General features: G+C 37.1%; 1 protein-coding gene across 1 annotated transcript; it reads right to left on the minus strand.

Moving 5' to 3' along the window:
* Nucleotides 1-437: 437 nt before the first annotated feature.
* On the minus strand, nt 438-18,495 carry LOC104911029 (phosphatidylinositol 4-phosphate 3-kinase C2 domain-containing subunit alpha-like). Its single transcript, XM_010711088.3, has 12 exons — nt 18,332-18,495; nt 16,927-18,101; nt 11,377-11,477; nt 9,617-9,774; nt 6,786-6,906; nt 6,047-6,158; nt 5,434-5,513; nt 5,269-5,332; nt 2,655-2,798; nt 959-1,001; nt 658-871; nt 438-579 (listed from the first exon to the last, which is right to left on the minus strand). Exons 2-12 carry the CDS (start codon nt 18,034-18,036, stop codon nt 453-455), a joined length of 2,274 nt encoding a protein of 757 aa, XP_010709390.1. The 5' UTR covers nt 18,037-18,101; nt 18,332-18,495; the 3' UTR covers nt 438-452.
* Between the last annotated feature and the right edge of the window lie 754 nt (nt 18,496-19,249).

The following is a 19,249-nucleotide window of genomic DNA, read 5'->3' on the forward strand; positions in this document are numbered from 1 at the left end:
AGCTCATCCCCCAGCCTGTATTGGTGCATGCAATTCTTCCTCCCTAGGTGTAAGACCCTACACTTGCTTGTGTTGAACCTCATCCGGTTTCTTACTGCCCAGCTCTCCAGCCTGTCCAGGTCTCGCTGAATGGCAGCACAGCCTTCAGGCGTGTCAGCCAATCCTCCCAACTTCGTATCATCAGCAAACTTGCTGAGGGTGGATTATAGTTGTACTCTATAAATACATTGGCACGGGGCAATTGTCCAGCATTTCCATTCCCACTTTGAAAATGAGAGGTCAAATACCATTCAGAATAGTATTTCTGATTTTGGTCACAAGCCTCACATGCTGTTCTTTCAACACTTTGGGTAGAACTAGGAGCAAGAGTTGACTGAATGAGTGCATTCAGCACTTAGGTAGGTATAGGAAACCAACCTATTTTGCAGGGGCAGTTAGTATTCTAAAGTCACTTACAGTTCATCCCATTTAATCAAGTAGAAGAAGTTCTTGTATGCACCAGCCTTCTTGGACTGAACAGGTTTGAAGAGATCTTTTCCATTATGGGTCAAAGAACAAATCAAGTAGTATTTTTCAAAACTGGACAAAGAACAAAGTAAAGTAAACAAAAAAGAACTCCATAAAGGGATGATTTTCTGCAACTGGAAAATTACTTACTTGGATACCCAATCAGGAAAAATTCTATGTGCAGCAAATATTGTGAACTGGAGATGTTCTGTGGCAGTCCACGCTTCCTTGGTAGTCTTATCTTTTGGAGAAACTGCTGCAGAACTGCTGCTACATGAATTCATGTGGAGTCGCAGAAGGGCCTCAACTGCTCTTGTCAGCAGGTCTATATTCACTTTCAGAGGACTTTCAGGCTGCAGCGAGCCTAAATTGTAAGTGATCTTTAATGCATATCTTCCTTAAATTAGCAACCTTGAAGTCACTTTTAATAAAACTGAACAACTCTACTCACCAGATGCGCTCTTGCTAGAATCATCGCCACATTTCAGGGATACCTACACAGTAAGTCAGAGTAAATTTCAATACCAAGAAATCTGTACTCATTTTCATTGCCCTTAAGAATCAACTTGATCAGAAATTATTAAACATCTGAATTAGGACCATGTTTGTGTTCATTTAATACATCTTTTTATTCAATTGAAGTTCCTCATGGTAACTGATACTGTGACAAGTTCTACATCATGCAAAAACTATTCACCAAGTTCAAAACCTTTTGTCAAGTCACAACTATCTTGACATATCTTACAAGGCTCAGTACATTGGAATATTGCTCAGAGTACTCAAGCTTCTCTCAGTAGAGAGAAAATTCAGGGCTGTTACAGATGAGAGCAGAAGCTAGTAGCTTAATTATGTATCAATTTAAGCTCAAATAGCTGTTTTGGAAAGGCATCTTTTGTAGGAACAGTTAAGATAAAAAAAAAGTAAACTGAGGAAGCTGAGCGCTAGGTATTGCCAATATCTGTTGTTTTTTGCTCCTTGGTCTGCTAAAATGGGAGTCTAAACACGATACAGTATTACTGCAGTGTCTGGTCTCATCAAGGACGCTGCTGAAGTCTGCAGGCGTCAAACTAATCATGGGAATTTACTCCCTTCAAGTAAGGAAGGACTTCATGCCAAATTCAACTTCTGATAAGAACTAAAACTTCTAATGAAAACTGAATTGGTAATTTAAAAGCAAAACTTTTTGAATTCCTGCAGTTGAGATAAGTGCTAAGACATCTGCCACAACTGCAGAAGAACGAAAGCTCTACCTACATCTTTCATGCATTAATCTTGTCAACATAACTTTATGTCAAAAACTTAAAACTTTCATTTTTAAAAGAAAAAAAAGGCAGAAACTTTATACATCCTGAATTTCCCTAACCTTTTAAATAAATGTTCTGCATTTCTTTGCAAGAGAACAGTTGGTAATAGCTGTATTAATTCAGTCTATGATTTTGCAAGATTTCAGCTTAGTATTACAAATACATAACTAAACTGTAGACAACAACAACCAAAAACCAAGAAAACAGCACAGGAATCTAAATTCCTTCTAATATGGCCTGAAATAGCATTATAAGACTATTCAGCTGTTTTATTTGCACGTTCTTCCCTTTAATGACTTTTTGAGTAAGTGATATGAGACCAGCTGTGCTCAAGTTAACTGTTCACTGTAAGCCAGTTCTATCATCAACAAAATCTGCACTGCTGGTAAGATTTTTTGTCCATATGCTCAGAAATCCAGTGATGGGCCTGCTAGTGTTTTAACATGATATTGCTTTTCACATAAGTACTGCACCAAAAAAAAAAAACATTATGTTCATTCTTCATCTAAGCATTACTGCATTGATTTTAGAGGACAGCTGGATTCCCTTTGGTAATACTGAACAGCAGTTGCTGTGACCCAAATCTGTAGTCACAGAACTAGAAAAGAGTATTTTAAAAATACCTTCAAGTTGGATTCCAAGTGATCAATACATTAACAGCAAATGACTGTTATAAAAAAACACTGAAACTATCAGGTAAAATAACAATAAATATTAAAAAAAGAAAGAAAAAATATAATTCTAAATTGTTGCTAGTATTTGCAACTACCAAAGACTATGAAATGTTATCCTTTGGTTTTAAAAAGCACACCTCAGAATGCAATTTATAATGTGCAAGTTTACCTCTGTGTCTTTAATCCTTGGAAGATTAACAGCCCTTCGCAGCTTCTTTACAGATTCTGTTATTGCAGGAGTTTCTACACCATCCAATGTTGAACAGATTTTTCTGACAGTCTTAATCAAGTGATCAACTGCTTTATGTTGGTTCTAATAAAAAAATGTAAGAAAGAACAGATTGAGATGGTCATTACTGCAAAACACAATGTTGTTTTATTTTTTTTTTTAAGAAAGAATTGCCAAGAAGATTTTATGATGGTATGCATATGTCAATTATATTTACCTGTAGTTTAACAATGTGATTAAAGAAAAAGCTGCCATACTGAAAATTTCCTTATAGCTCAGTTAGCAATGTCATAAAAACAGAACTAGTACAGAGTGCAGCACGGTGCCCCAAGAAATTAAGATTTTTCCTTTAGCAAGGTAGATATTGTCTAATGAGATACTAAGCTCAAATTCCCATGTGATTTTTTTAAAAAGCAGATTCAAAAAAAGGATATTCAAGGAGCATGAGGAAAGAATCACACTAAAGAAAATGCTTTTCAATTTCAGCTCTTTTAAACACATAAATTCAAACTACATTTACACTACCTTATAGTTTCTGTAACAGAACATATTTATCTTATTGATTTCACTTGAACCTACTGTTTGAAAAACACTGCTTGCAACTGTTTGCTGTGCAAACTATTCAACCTAAATGGTTATTTGAGATCAAACAATTGCAAACTGCTATCCTAAGGGTGAAAAGGAAGGGGAATTGTACACTTAAACAGAACCTCCCAATATTCTCTTCAGATTGAAAAAAAAAAACACCCTTCATTTAAATCCAAAGAATTACAGATTTTCTTTTAATATTAGCAGTCTTAATCTAAAATATATATGGATAATAAAAATATTTGCTTCAACATAATGTCTCTGTTTAATTTTTGAAGGCCTAAAGTATAGCTTCTGTTCACCATCACTTATGATCACTTAGAATAGGAGGAGTTGGTGTAATATTCTCTTGCTACGATATAAACTGATTCCCTTCACACCCACACGCTCTCATATGACCTTCATGCAGATGGATAACAAAGCAGCCATTTGAATAATAAAGTTTTTGGATTGGGAGTTACCTGGCAACAATTAACTTTGCACTGGTAAGAAAATAACCCTAGAAATTGAAGATGCTGTAAATGTTTAAGCCTGCTTTCCAAACTAAGGACTTGAAGGCAACAGCTGTTCAGCATATGAAAAGCAAAATCTCCACTGCTATTTTCCTCATCAAATTATTACAAGGACAAATTTGAATGTGTCCACAGATGCAAATTCAAGGGCTACATGAGTTATTTACTGAAGACCTCACCCTGCTTTGCTTTCATTAACAAACTTCAGCTACTGAATGTGTACTGAAAGTCACTTCAGGAAGTAAAAAAATTAAATGCAGTAGTGTTGATATTTGGACTTAGTTGTCACCTACAAAATGCATCTCTCATCTTCAAAAAGACTCTGTGGACAGAGCAGAACATAAGTTTGAAGTGCAACGTTTTATATTTCTCACCTCAACATGTGAAATCACTGTTAAATAAGCAATTTGAGGCAGCTGCAAGAGCAAAGCAACAAAATCATCATCATATTAAGGGGCACTTAACATCTCACTCTTCTATAACCAGATTGTGTTTGAAACCATCCTTGAGAATATGGTTAAACATCAAGAGAATTGAAAAATCTTATGAACTAATGGTATTAAGGGAATATGTAAATAGTGGAGAGCAGCTTGTTGAGACTCGCATTCCTACAAAGTTAATAAAACAGACTTAATTATAATACTTTTCATTTCCACCAAGTCTTTCATTTCAAGACTGCTCCTTATAGAAACTTTAAGAAATATACTTCTTAAAGAAGTTATTCAAGGTTTTAGTCTCCAAGTTAAATTACCATCAGGAGTTAACCTAAGCTGGTTGTTGTGGTCTAAGGCAGGCAGCTCAGCATCACACTCCCATCACTCAGAGCATCGGTGTGCTATTAACACTGTTTCAGTGGAAACCAGGACACTAGTCCTTTTAAAAAGGAGCAAAGTAGGTTATCTTCAGCTAGACTTTTGCATTTGGGAAATTACTTTATTTTACATAAAGCTGTTTCAAATTAGAGTGAAATACCCACTATTTTTGACTGTGCTTTTTTAAATTAATCCAATAGTGCAGAGTAAGATGTTATTATGCTTTGTGTAAAACTAACTTCTGTGTTCCAAACATGCAAATTCCACTATACACGTTACTGCTTAATTGTATAGACTTTGATCTGTTGGCAATGTATCACAAATAACAACTGACATAGTCAAGATACAGACCTTTTCCCCTAAATTCACCTCTTCAGCATTTTTGAGGAAAAGGTTATTTTGCACCTCAGGACTTGGAAGACACACTGCCATTGCAATGATTAGGTAATTATAAGATCACAGAAAAAGCTAGAAAGAAAATTTTAAAAAGCAATCTAAAAACCAACTATTCCAAATTCACATTTGACTTCTTGTTCGGATCTTAGTTTTCCCAAGAACACTTGCATTTTTTTCCTCCAACTGCCTTATCAGTAAACATTCCCATGTTACTTTTGATTCAGTAATAATTTGCAATGACCTTACCTCATTTTTCAGAGCTATTTCAGTTTGCTTATGATAGATATCAAGAAGCTCTTCAATAGAAGATCTGCAAGATACAGTAATTATTAAGCACATCTGCAAGAGCGTAACAATTTTGGTCAGAAATTCAGCATTGACTTGATAATGAAAAAGCCTACACAATATTACCTTATATTAGGTTCTCTGAAAGGCTTTTCTACTTTGTAGAGGTGTTTGGTGAGGTCTATGGGTGTTCTGTCATCTTCTTCCTGCAGTAAAATATTATATATTGAGTTCAGTTCCCAACTTCCTATCATCTATAATAATGTTTTAGACATCTCATTGCTAATGGAATAAAAGTGGAAAGATATGAAGTTATTTCTTCAAAACTGAAAAGAAATAACTGATAGCCTCCAAAAAACACTGACATGGAGACAGTGGAAAAGAAGAGAAACAGCTACTGAGTGTCTAACTCTGTTCCTCCCTCCTTTTCTCTTCAGTTGTCAGATATATATCTAATTAAACTCAAAAACTGTCCTCAGCTTATCTTCAACTCTGAAATCTGCTGCTTCTCTTTAAGGCCTAAAGTTTAGATAAAAAACTTGTGCACTTTTTCCAGCTGCAGGACTTACAACACGTTATCCATGTTTCATATGCTCTCAGGAGAGGAGAACACAACTTCCAACATCATACAGATTTCCTCATTTGTTAATTACAAAAGAAGATTTCACTTCAGATCCATCACCTTTAATGCAAACTCTCGAACTCTTTAAGATTAAATTGCACTTTAGGAGGTACTTACTGTTCGTGCCAGACCTCTGCAAATTTCAGTATGGGTCACAAGCTGCAATTTAATTTCTGTATCCCATTTCCGACAGTTCTGAATGTATTCATGGCTTCCTACGCAGTGCTTACTGTTAAACAAATGAAAGCTATAGTTATTTACACAAAAAATATTCAGTACTTTTCAGAGAACTCATGTGAAATACTTAAAGCAACCTACTGAGCTCAAAATAAGGAAGTAGTAAATCAGTCTCCACATCATACTGCTCAATTGGGTTTTTACTTCAGTGGAAGTTTTAGCATACTACTACAGGTACCAACATTTTTGCTAAAGTTCTTAACTGCTATGGTTAACATTGAAACCAAACATTCTAATCCAGAAAACAAATGGGGATTTGCCAGTCATTCGCTTTGGAAAAAAATCAGATTATTAGAAGTTATCAGTAGATTTTTCCTGGTTATTGACATTTAAAGGACCTGAAAATTAAACCATCCATCTACAGAAATGCTTTAGAAGTCTGCATCTGAAAAAATTGTGTTCCACAGAACAGATAGCAGTTTAGAACAGATTTCTGGGAAGCTGTTGAGAATCTGTTGTATCCCACAGGAGCTCTAAAGACTTCCGATCTTTGTGCAAAATGTGCATCTACATTTTGAAGATTTCTCCCTTCATGCATTTAATCATGAAAAATACATTTGCCAGTAACTGTGCCATTAAAAATATGAAGCTAAACATGAATGAAAAAGACTTTGCTTACTTCTGTAAAACTTCTTCTTGGCCACAGACTTTAAGGAAATAGCTGCCAATGTCCACTTCATTCAAGTCATCATGCACCCAGCAAAGTGCCTGCATTATTATAAGCTCAACAGGAGAGCTCACTGTTTAAAGAAAGAACATCTAGAAGTTAAATATAGGTGTATTGCAAATTATACTAAACATATTTAGGGTAGTTTGGGTACAGAGTAGCCACTTTTCAAGAAGTACAAAACCACTTAACTCACTATATATTTTGCAGGAGTTTTTACACAAGAAAAGCATTTATTTTTTAATAAGATTGTCTTAAACAGCAAAGATGACAAATGATTAAATTACTCTAGAGCACTCTGAAGTTCAAAAACCAGTATCTTAAAAGTTGATGACAGAACTTCTGTATTTGTTCTGCTTTTGAGGAATTAAAGCCAGCTGTAACAGAGAGAAATTGTACTGGAAATCTTTTCCCTTTTAATTTATCTAGAGCAGCTTTCACATTGTACAGATCAGATCTTAGCAAGAATCACCAAGCTTTTGCAAAATACAATTCTTAACTACTAAAGCTTTTTTAGCAGGTATCAAATGTTTTGAAAGTAGATTTTCCTTTCTAACCAGCAAGCACACAGCAAAAGAAATAACCTCAGTCAAGCCTCACATTCACTCTCCTACAGGCACCAGCTGTTGCTGCAGAAAGAGAAGACATACGTTTTAACACAGCAAATTTCTTTAAAAAACATTCCTTATGCCTCCCTATCTACTTTCTGATCGCCTTTGAATCATCTGCCGATGATGTCAAAGTTCCTCAAAGTTCCCTAAAAAAACACTATACAGAAGCATTTACTTTTTTCAGCAGTACCCTCAGAGTTTTCTTTTTTTCCCATTGACCTAATCTTCTTAATTTTCTTACTCATAACATAAGAGATGCTACTACTATGGTGGATACGCAGGTAAATCCAAACAATATTTTCTGTAAGAATACAAGTGCTTCATCTCGCTATCAGATGACTTACTATAAGCACAGTGGTATTTGGTGAATGAAGAATGAGTATAGCTTGACAACAAGTAACAGTAACTACGAACTCAGAACAGCAGAAAATGTGGTGGATGATGGAATAAAAAGGTGCAGCAACAGCTTACGTGCTGTAGTCATAGGCTCTGTTTAAGGTCTCTGCTTAAGGTCTGTCAGTGTTGTGAAGCATTACAAACTAACTGGAGACATTACTACCTTTTTACCCCCTTTATCCTACTGAAAGAGGCTCATTTCTTTCTGACATGTGACTGCTCAAGTAGACCTGTACTTCCCTGTAAAGTCTAATAAACAGAACCAAAAGGTACACCCAAATGAACTCTGCAGTTGGCCCATTTCCCTCCCTCTACACACTGAGCCGTAAGAACAGCGAAAAGCTACAGTTCCATCTGAGCAGGACTGAAAGCCATAATGGCTCCCAGCATTAGAAGCTAAAATATGCAAGAATTTACCAAGATAAGGTGGACTTAAAGGAAAAGGGCAACTTCAAACACACCTATGTCTAATCACATATATGCTATAGTGCTTGTAGATGTCTACAAATGCTAGGGATGAAAGATTCGAAATTTAATGGAGTACAAAGAAAGAGGCATGTGTGAGGTTAGGTACAAACCCCATTCCAAGGTTTCCCTGAACTTCTAGAAACAAAGGGCCAAAGCTATAGCAACTCTTTACACGACTAAAACCTCTTGTAGGAAAGGATTAAGCCTGTAATATTAGTGAAGCGCAAACTTACAGATAAACAGCGTAAGCCCTTCCTAGGCTACACTTAACAGAGGAGTGTTAAATCAAAGCAGAATAACTGTAAGGTTCAGCAGATTAACATTAAATGAAAATATTTATGCATTAGGAGCTTGTTTTTCAGTAGAGCTTCTAGGTCAAGGGAATAGTAGAGCGATTTCATATCTTCTGAGAACAACCAGTTCTAAGGGGTCTACGCTTCCAAAGAGAGGTGAATGATAAGAAGGGCTGCAGCACAGACCTACTGCCAGTTGACCTGGCCTGGGAATGGGAGTTCTCACCAAGCCTAAGAGATTACAGCAATGTACAGACTAAGCTGTAAGCTGTTCCTGAGGTAATTTATTATCAGCAGCAGTTATTTAATCATCAAGAACCGACATAAGTTGATGGCATCCAAAGTTACAGCCTTAATACAGGCAGGCTGTGCAATGTTGACTGCACAGAGAATATGAATTTATGTCCAAGGATAAGGCAAGCCTCTAAATTCCATCCCAAACTAATATGCTTCATTACCCACGAACTGGGCCGGCTAGTTGAAGTACAGCAAGCCAGCATCATTTTGATACATGTAGACAAGCATACACTGATCTCATGATAGCTAGAATAATTTCAGCATTTACTCTTATTTCCCAACAGCAATTTGTCTGAATTTTCAGGTAATCTGAAATAGCTTTAAGTATTCTAGCAAACGTTTGAATAAAAAATTGATGCAAGTTCAAAATCTGTTTCCCCTCCATTCTCTCCCAAATTATCATGAAGTAGGTCAAACTCTTGAAAAGTTGTATTAATATTCCCAGCTGCAGACAGAACAGTGCTTCTAGTTTGTTTGGTTTTCTTTTTTGAAAACTATTCCAATTTGTCAGCTTCTAAGTATTTTCTGATGGAGTTAGTGACCCACATCTAGGTTCTTCCTTCAGCTACCTTTCCCACATCCCTTGCAAGCAATCCCTGTAACCGAAACCCAGGGATTACAAGACATTAAAAAGCCACTGGCCTAGACCAAGCATGCAGTCTCAATCCACCATTCTAAGCCTTCCAACCAAATTCCAGTTTAAAAAGTAGAAACATACCATCACATGTAAAAGTTACTGGTTGCTGGAATCCTTTGATTTCTATAGAAACCTTGATACTGGCACTCTCCCCAGCTATATTTCTTTGCAGCATGATTGGACTCAGCACAAAGCCTGGATTTGATTGCTGATTGGTGTAAGGAAACTTGGTCCTCAATCTGTAAATAGAAAAAGTTTACAAAGCATTGCAATGGATAAGCTTATGACTAAAGCAAAAGAACACAGCAATAACCACAAGCCAGAGCAGTAAACAACACTTATTGCTCTTACCTAAACCATGTATACAAAAGCATTCTATTTTTTCTACTCTCAACAGAACACTGCCCACGATAATTATACAATAGTAGTTAGAGGGGGAAAAAGAACTAGATTATAGTTAGGCACGTTTTCCATGTAGCTTACAGGATAAAAGCTAATCCACAACATTTGCCTGCCATTGAGTTAGAACACAAAGTAAATTCTTTTGTGTACAACAGACTACCAAACTCTGCACGTTTGAACTTGTGGATGCCTAATCTGAACTTCTGAGCAGCATCTAAACTCTGGAAGTTGAGAGAGGCTTGAATTAAGGTAAGGCTTTTCTTTAGGACACAAACATTATTAAACATATTTACCTACTAAGAAATATAGTCCTCTGATACCTGCTTTTTACTTTCTACTATTGAACCTGGACAAAAGAAATTAACTATCCATTAATGTTAAAGCAGCGTTATAGGAGATCATGAGCAGAAGTCCTCTACAACAATCACCTATTTCATTACCTTGCCTCCTGACAAGAGTATGAGTGAGGGGAAAAAAGGATCCCTTTATTTATGCAGCCATAAGTTTAGAAGCATTTTAAGTGCTGGGTCTTGAGAAAGGGCAGCAATTAAATGTAACTAAAAACTGTTCTTATAAGCCTGTTTTTTATTTTGAAAGATTTGTCAATGCTGTCAGCAGATTGTACGTGATTTCTCATTGGTTTTATGGAGTTTGCATTTCGCTTCATAAACACTCCTGTTTTACAAAGTAGTTATTAACCAACAAATTCAAAGAACTCTAATTTCCCATTTTTTTTATTGGATTTTGAATGGGTGAGGCACGACTCCTAGTTTATCTTTCTCTAGGAAGAAAACAGATGTGACTTGTTAAATTGCAGCAGTAAGTAAAAATAACAGAAGGAACACCAAGTTATCAAGTTCCATCTCCTTTGGTTCCATGTATAAGAAATTTCACCACCCGATCAAAGCAGGAAAAACATAGGGGATTTTGTTTTTTCTTGTTAGCTTTTTTTCTACAGAGTTCCAGTGGTAGAAGTGATATAAAAGGGAATTTAAGGTTTAGAAAGACACATAAGTGATGGGATTTGCCAAAGCCTATCAGTAAAGAAAAAGACTGAGTTATTTCAAAAGAATTTGTACTGAAAAACAGAAGGAGATAAAGATATAATGAAGATAAGGAAAATACTCTAAGGTTAAAAATAAAAAGCTTTACAAAACCAAGGAAAAAATAGTGAGAGGAAAGTGACTAAGGAAAGTCACAGGATCAGAAGAATAAAAAGGAGACTTCATACTACTGACCACCCTCAGGATTTTGTTGCATTTTTGAAAATCATGATAAAAACAAGAAAAACTGGGATAACCAAAGGGAAAAGAATACATACAAAAAGTCTACTTCATCATATAAAAGAAAACTAGCAGTAGTCCTCTTGACTACGTGTGTTTCCAATATAAAAGTAGTAATGATTCTTCTTCTGAATGCTACTTTCAGTAATTCCTTACTTTGTAACTGCTTGAGAAAAAGCTGACAGTTCTTGATTCTGCCCTTCAATTTCTTGGAGAAGCACATTTTCTGTCAGTGTGCCAGTGGTCCCATTGTCTTTCTGCAACTCAAAGATAATACAGTATTTAAATAGCTGCAAACACATTCCTGGAGCCTACAAAGCCACATGCAGTACACAGAATTTCAGACAACTGAGTTTTATCATCAGTTTTATGTCTATTTATATAAGGGGAAACATGTGCATCATTACTGAGTTGAAAAAATAAAGATTCACTGAACCAAAGACTTCTTTAAAGAAAGTAATTTATTTATCTGACAGTACCAACGTTAGTTAAGAATAAGCTACAAGTATAACAGCTCCCGGGCTCTCAGCAGTGAGCAATGACATTGGGCATTTGGCCACATTCTGCTGAACGTGACGAGGAGAGCAAATTGCTTTTTCTCCTCCACTTCTGCCATTCAACCTTCAGTATGGAGCCCCAAAAGAACCATTACACATCAAATCTGACCATGACTACCTTCACCTACAAAGCAGGACAAAATAAACTGTACACTTAAATCAGCATTCAGAATGCAAACTGAGAGGTAATCTCACAGTAACAAATTTGTGCTGTTTTGATCTTTTATGTCCCCAGCACTCCCCACACACCCATTAATGCAAACCAACTTCTCTTAGAGTATCCAGCCTAAAAACAATTCCTAAAAGTGATCTGCATTTTGAAAAAAATAAACCCTGTAGCAAACAGAGCTTTCTTGTTGTTTTTACAAGTGCAATAGTTTTGAATACAACCTTGTTTCTGATCCAATTCACATACATACAATACACAAAATAGCCATACAGATGCCAGCATGAGCTGGAACAGGCAGCAGGGTTGAGGTAGAGCTAACCACTCACAGCCCAGCAGTCAGCAGCAGCTTGAAACACTTGTGGAACTCCAGGCAACTGCTCCACAGAATAAGCTGATCCTGAGGAACCTGGCCTAGGAGCACGGCACACTTAGAGGATGATGCCTTCCAATCAATTCTTCTGCACGCAGAGCTTTTGCAATGCTTACAGAAACGTTACAGAAATCCAACCAGAAGTCCAGAAAGAAAGCAGACCATGCTATTGTTTTTCTGAAAATCATGGTAATCATTTCTTCATGAAGATAAAAGAAATAGAGAAGAACTACTTAACCAGTATGTGAGTTGTTTGTTATTAGCTGACAAAATGAGCTGAGCATCTCATTTCATCAGACTGTGTCAGGTACAACCTGACAACGCCAACAAATCAGACTGAAGGAGTCAAATGTGAAACAAACACAGAGTTAAGATCTTTTTTCTTTCAGTGCTCGTTTTAATTAAATTAGAATGATTAAGTATTATAGCATTAACTTTGAAGGGAAAATACATACACACCCAATGTTTGTAATCTGAACTGCATTTAAATCTACTTATTGCAGCTAAAATGTCAGTTTTATGAACACTGATCAGTTCAAAGGGACAAATCCTTTGCAGTTGGGGATTATGGGGATTAGCCAGAGGAAGCTGGGAAGCCACAAGACCCAGAAAGAGATTCATGAACAGGTATGATACCTTACGTTCAGAAAGCTTCATTCTAACCTCTCAGACAAGTTGTATCACACAAAAACACTTCCGACCAATCACATAAAACCTGCTGCCAAGCCTGCGCTATTGTTTCTACTTCATGAACTCTTTAAACAGTTACAGAATAGCAACAAGGAAAGGGGAAGCCAACAAACAAAGAGAAAGGCGAACACCTTTGATAAGGAGTCAACCAACTGCTGGTCAGAGCTCACCACAAAACTTCCTTCTCACACTGTATGACACTTGCAAGTTACAAACAAGATTTGCAGGTTAGTTGGCTGTTGAACTCAGACAAGTACAGGGAACTACAAGCCAGTCGTTCACCCTGGCTAAGCTGGCCTGCGTACAGTATGTTCTAACACAACTAGCCAAGAAAAAAGGTTTATTTGGTTATCCACAGTCGTTCTGAGAGTCACATTTGAATGACAAGAAAAATCGGAGGCTATTACAGATTTGTTTTGCTGGGAATTACCTCCTAGCATGACATCAAGAACATGAAATACCTACTTGTTTTTTGGTTTTTTTTTTTTAAGTTAAATTTCACTACTTAGATTTGATCATTTTTTCAGAAGATAATTTCAAGAGGACAAGCTCTGATGAAGTAAGAATTTGTTTAACACACAGTGGACTAATAAGGTCATCAAATAGGTCCTTAGGCTATAAGTGAGATTTGAATTTCTTTACCTTCTAGATGAGCCAATTTAAGAGGTGTAAGAACTTGCAGTCACAGGAAATAACTTGTAAGGAAGGGAACTTCAGGCCAAAACAAATAAACAGCTGTCTGAGAAAAATGCCTCATATTCAGCACAGCCTACAAAAATAGAAGTGGTCTGCAAATACTTCTCTCAACATTTGATACAAGCTGTTCAGTGCACTACCAAAAGTCAAACTGAATTGGACCCCACAAGAATATGAAGTCAAAAGATTTCAGTTTCAACTTCTAGAGAAGACAGCATCTAAAATAGGATATAATGATTTTGCCTCCACTTTTAGAAAGGAGAGATGAACACTGAAGCATTTAAAGGGGATGCATGGATACTTTACTGAATACAAACTAGAACTCAAATCCTTCTATTGATTCAAGGGATTACAGATAACATTACGGAATCAAAATTATCACTGGAAACTCTTACTAATGGTTTTGGCTGAAGGAGCAGTGAACTATGAGGTGATTCAGAAAAAAAGTGATTCATACTACTAAGGTGCAAGGCTTCAGGAAATACTTTGAAGAAATGTACTGCTGGAGGTCAGTGGGATAAAGTACAAGAAAATTGCCAAAAGTAAGGGCAAAATAGCTCAGATTCATACTATACATGTTGAAATGTTATTTATACAAGAAAAAGTAAGTATGCACAGGACAAGCAAAAGCAAGGTGTTAAGTGGAAGTATATGAATCTGAGAGACTTGTGCTTAGACAAGCAGCAGAAACATCCCAGCTTTGGAATCTCAGGTAGCTTTATAATAGAGGCTAGAACTGGAATATTACACCAACAGCAAGAACACAGGTAGGAAGGAAATCACAAGCTTGCAGTTGGGCATCCACTGCCATAAACCAAGAACCTGTCTGAAAAAGATGGTGAAAAAGATTCAAATACGTTAACTGATCACAGGATCAACATTTGCTGATGTGATGTCATCATGAATAAAGCAAATACAATAAAGATATATGAAACAGAATGCCTCTCCTTGTTAGGAGTTTATCCATGTCCCTGCATAAAGCATGTGGTATACGTGCTCTCATACACAGAATTAAAATTTTCATAAGACACCTTCAACATCAAAATCATTCTTATTCTTTAATAGCTGCTGTTTCATCCTGTTAAGAAAACTGGCCAAGAACTGGTTAGGAATGCACTTCTAATGAAAATCAGAGGACTAACAACCACAGCGAGGGGCTGGAATAGCCTTTAAATAGGAGGTAGCAAGAGTTAAAAAATAAAGCACTGAAGGCAGAGTCTGAGCATTTTATGAGCTGGGTAAAGTTTCCTGCAAATAGCATGGGAATGGACCTATCAGCAATAAGACCCTTCTGAATTCTGATTCTTGAGAGAATCCTGGAATTCATAGAAAAAAATAGATTGCATTCAGCAACACTCAGTCTCCACACACAGCACGTCAGAAGCACCAACCAGTACAAACTGTCAGTAGTAACACTGCAACCAACTAAACGTCACTGGAAGACAGACAATGCACACCACTGGATAAAATGACAAAGTGAAGAAGCAAACTGCTGAAGAGCCCGAATTTACCTGCCTTTCCAGACAAACACTAGCGAATAACTGAGCTCAGATTTCACAGCTTAACACTGGAAAGAGGAACAGGAAAAAAAAGAAGTTAGATCCAAGATCTTCACATACTATTTTAAAAATAATGATGCAGAAGAAAAAAAGCAAAGGATTTTTTTCCCCCTAAGGTTTTTTTGTTTCTTCTTCCTAGGCCTTCGAGTAGATGTGTGCCAGAACACTGACAACTAGTCTAGAAAAACAGGAAATACTCCAAATTAGTGGCCAGAAATTCTACCTCAATGGAAATTCAGACATAAAGAATCAGCCTCACAAATATTCCTTTTCTTGGGGGGTGGGGATGAAATGGCCCAGTTTAGGCTGGGGATTGAGGAATTGAGGAGCAATTTGGAAAGCACCCTTGACAGGTAACAGTTACTTTTAAAGCTTGTCCCTTTTCTGTTAAAAACACCTAGAAAGACAATACATCAGATTTGAAACAGCTGCAATTCTAAGTCTCCAAGGTGAACAAATCTTTTAATCTCTGCCTCCAGCCAGTCTCTACAAATGTGATTTTCCTGCCACCACCATCCTTGCCAGGGTGTAGATTTTTCCACCGAAAACTTCTCCAGTCTCTGTACTCTGTCTACCAAAAAAAAAATTTTTTTTTAAATGCATGGGTCTTCATATTTACTTCGTAGCGAAGAGACTGATGTTTTATAAAGATACATCTTTAAGGAACATCATGAAATGAGGAATTTAAAAATATAGGAAAAGCTAAATAATCAACACTCACTTCCCAGATTTCTACTGGCAAGGGCAGGGTGTACTTCAGGAGGCATAACTACCCAGCCGATACAGCCAATAAAGTCATGACACATGCTGTACAGTTTAGTTTCCACAGAAACTGCATATGCTTTGTATCCAAAAGGATGAGCATCATCACTTAAGGGTCCGTTAATACTTTAGTCTTGAACTTTTATTGAAAGAGATTGTGGTCCTAGAGCAGAGATGAGCCTTTTGCTCTGCACCCGAGGCAACTAACATCCCACAAAGATGGTTTTCTAGCACAAAAATACAGAGTTTCTGACCTATCAACACCCACAAAGAATCCCACCTTCAAGAACAGCATATTTATCTATAAGTTTTGGTTACCATATTTTTAGCATTCCTCCATTAAACAGGGTGGAGGAATGGTCTACAAAAGAGAATTAATAGTGAACCTGTGAAAGACTGCAAGGAAGAGCAGAAAATGGTTTTTGACTCCACACCTTCTTTTTCTTTAAGAAAAAAAAAAAAAGCAGACAAGTTGAAATATAAGGTGAAAACACCACTTTTCAGGGTCTGAGATAGAGCCTGCTCAAGATGAAAACTGTCAACATTACCTCACCACCTTTACTTTGCAGCCCTGTTTGATTTCCTCAGGAGCTTAAGTATTTATCAATATGGTTTAAATACTTAATTGCTGTAAAGGTTATTTTCATTTCTCTTCTGTAACGTGTAGCAAAACTGCAGTTTCCTAGGTAAATTTGGAAAGATAACAGAGTAGCATTTGCTTTAGGATTTCATTTAGTAGTAATGTTCAAGTTTTTAAAATATCACTGAAGCACACATATGTCACTAACATCACACTGTCTGGACAAGTCAGGTAGTATTTCACAAACAGATGTTACACTGTCCTTAAATACTGTGACTAATCATTATCCTTGCACCACTACTTAAAAATATTGATTTACACACCTGTGATGTTTGGCCTTGTAACTTCCCAAGCTGAGCTGTGCGCATGTTTAAGGACTGGCTCCTCGTAACGGTTGCTCCAGAAGATTTCCCATTTATTTTTCTTTCCAGATGACAAGTTACTAACAGCTTCTCTTCTAACAGCACAGCATCCCACGGATCTTCAGCTGTCATACCTGATGCCAGCTCTCCGTGATCCTCTGCCTTATACAAAGTCTCCACACTATCCACTTTTGGTTTACTGAGGGGATCCAAATCTAACCAGTCAAATTTACTGATGTCTCTGCATTTTTCTGAGGCTGGTAGGCTGGAAACTGCAGACTTTATAGCAGTCATCTCTAAGTCTGTGCTTGATTTCCCATTTCTCAGAAATTCTGAGGTGCTTGCAATTTTGTCAAATACTTTTGCCAATTCTGGTGTAAGTACTGGAGGATATATAGGTAGGCTTCCTTGTGGATGGAAAGGTGTAGTAGCTGCCAGTGGATATGAAATGTATTGCGACTGCCTTGGAAGACCAAAATAAATAGGTTCTCTAGAGTGATAAGAGGACATACTCGGATGGAATCCATTCTGAAATACACCAGTTTGTTTTATATAAGAAGCTGAGGGGTAAATAGGAGGTAAAGTGCATGTCACAGGTGCTGGTATCCCAGGTGTCCACTGTCCTGTCTGACCAGTGGGCCCAATATAAAATTGTGAAGACAGAGATGGGCTCAAAATAGGAGTTACTGGTAACGCAGGTACTTTACTAGATTCAAAACTGTCATCCAGCAGCAGTTTCTCCAGTTCAGCATGAGTAAGCTTCTCTATGTCAATGGTACTTAGTTTATCTTTCATTCTCTTGGCATCAGACTCAGGAAACACCATGAGATCATGGTCCTGTTTGCTATGTGTCTGTGCTTTTTGCCCAATGCTGCTTAAAGAACGAGAAGTTTGTTTATTACCAGCTATACCTCTTTCTTTCTGCATCTTAGCTAATGCCTCAGCTTCCATCTGCAGTGCCTCCTCTTTGTCCACGTCTTTTGACCTTGCAGTTGCCAAAGAAGGTGATGAGCGCTGTTTAAATTCATTGCTACTGGATAACTGGGCCATCCCGTGAGGGCAAATGTCCATTTAACGAAGCAACAAGTCCCTCGTACTGCTAGGTTACCCTTGGCTTCAGAATAGGTTCAGCAGCTCTGGAAAAGAAATGAAACATTAGAAAAAGCATAAAAGAAATCATATGCAGAGAAGTACTAAGCCGCATACCACCAAATTACAAGGTTGCACACATCCTTCAGAAACTTAGAGCATAAATGTTTAAAGACATCACTTTTTTTTTTTAAACACAACTTAAGAGAAGCCACAGAATTACATTCACAGGCTAAGCATTCCACAAGACCCATTTACTTTTCTTATTGGTACTTACAGGTAGGTAGAGTAAGGTCTTTGTTTATTTTTGTGCTGCTAAACCTCAGACTGAAAAAGATGCATTTGGGTACCCGATGAACTTCAGATTTGAAGCAATTCTGCACACTTAACCAGTTTCAATTTCAGGGGGAAAAAAAGAAAAAGACTGTTCTGATTATTTTTTTTCTGAATACTGTAAATTCCAGCATTGGTAAAGCACACAATTTAGAGGCCTTTCAGTTTATTTCAACATATATTAGAGAAATGACAGGCCTAGCAAATTGACAACTGTACCACGATTATGACAGCCATAAAGAGAGGAATAAAAACAGAACGAATGGCTGAAGAACATCACTTCCTTTGGATTTCACTTTACCCACCTAAGCACAGAATTAGCACTGAGGAAATGTTATTCCGTGGACAAGTGAGACAGATTATTCAAAGCACAGCTGTCATTAATTCTTTTAACAGCTCCTTAAAAGAAGTGTCATTCACTTATGTGAGGGAAGAAACTCTGGAAGGTTACTTTTGCACAGGGTCATTGCCAAGAAAATGACATCTTGCATTCCTCCAATTCCAATCCTGTGCTTGGCACTATTATGCTGCTTCCTGCATTCACCACAATATCTATGCCTCTGTATTAAGATAATTTTACAACAGGTCGCCAGAAGAACCGTGCTGGCTTTCAGTATTATTTCTACAGCTTTTAAATGCAGTTGGGGTAGAGTTGACTCCAGGAGATAAGCTGTCGTCCAGCAACAGCTAGCTGCATATCAAGTAGCAAGATAAAAATCGTGAATAATGAGTTTCTGCTAGGAGGGTTATGTAAACAGCAATCCTCATTTAAACACTGAACTAAATGTGCCCTTTGGAGGTAAATCATTGTGGGTTTAAATCATGCAATAATCTACAAATAAAAAAAAAAGTATCTGCATGA

This window comes from Meleagris gallopavo, chromosome 5 (assembly GCF_000146605.3).
Source record: "Meleagris gallopavo isolate NT-WF06-2002-E0010 breed Aviagen turkey brand Nicholas breeding stock chromosome 5, Turkey_5.1, whole genome shotgun sequence".
In the NCBI taxonomy this organism is placed as follows: Eukaryota; Metazoa; Chordata; class Aves; order Galliformes; family Phasianidae; genus Meleagris; species Meleagris gallopavo.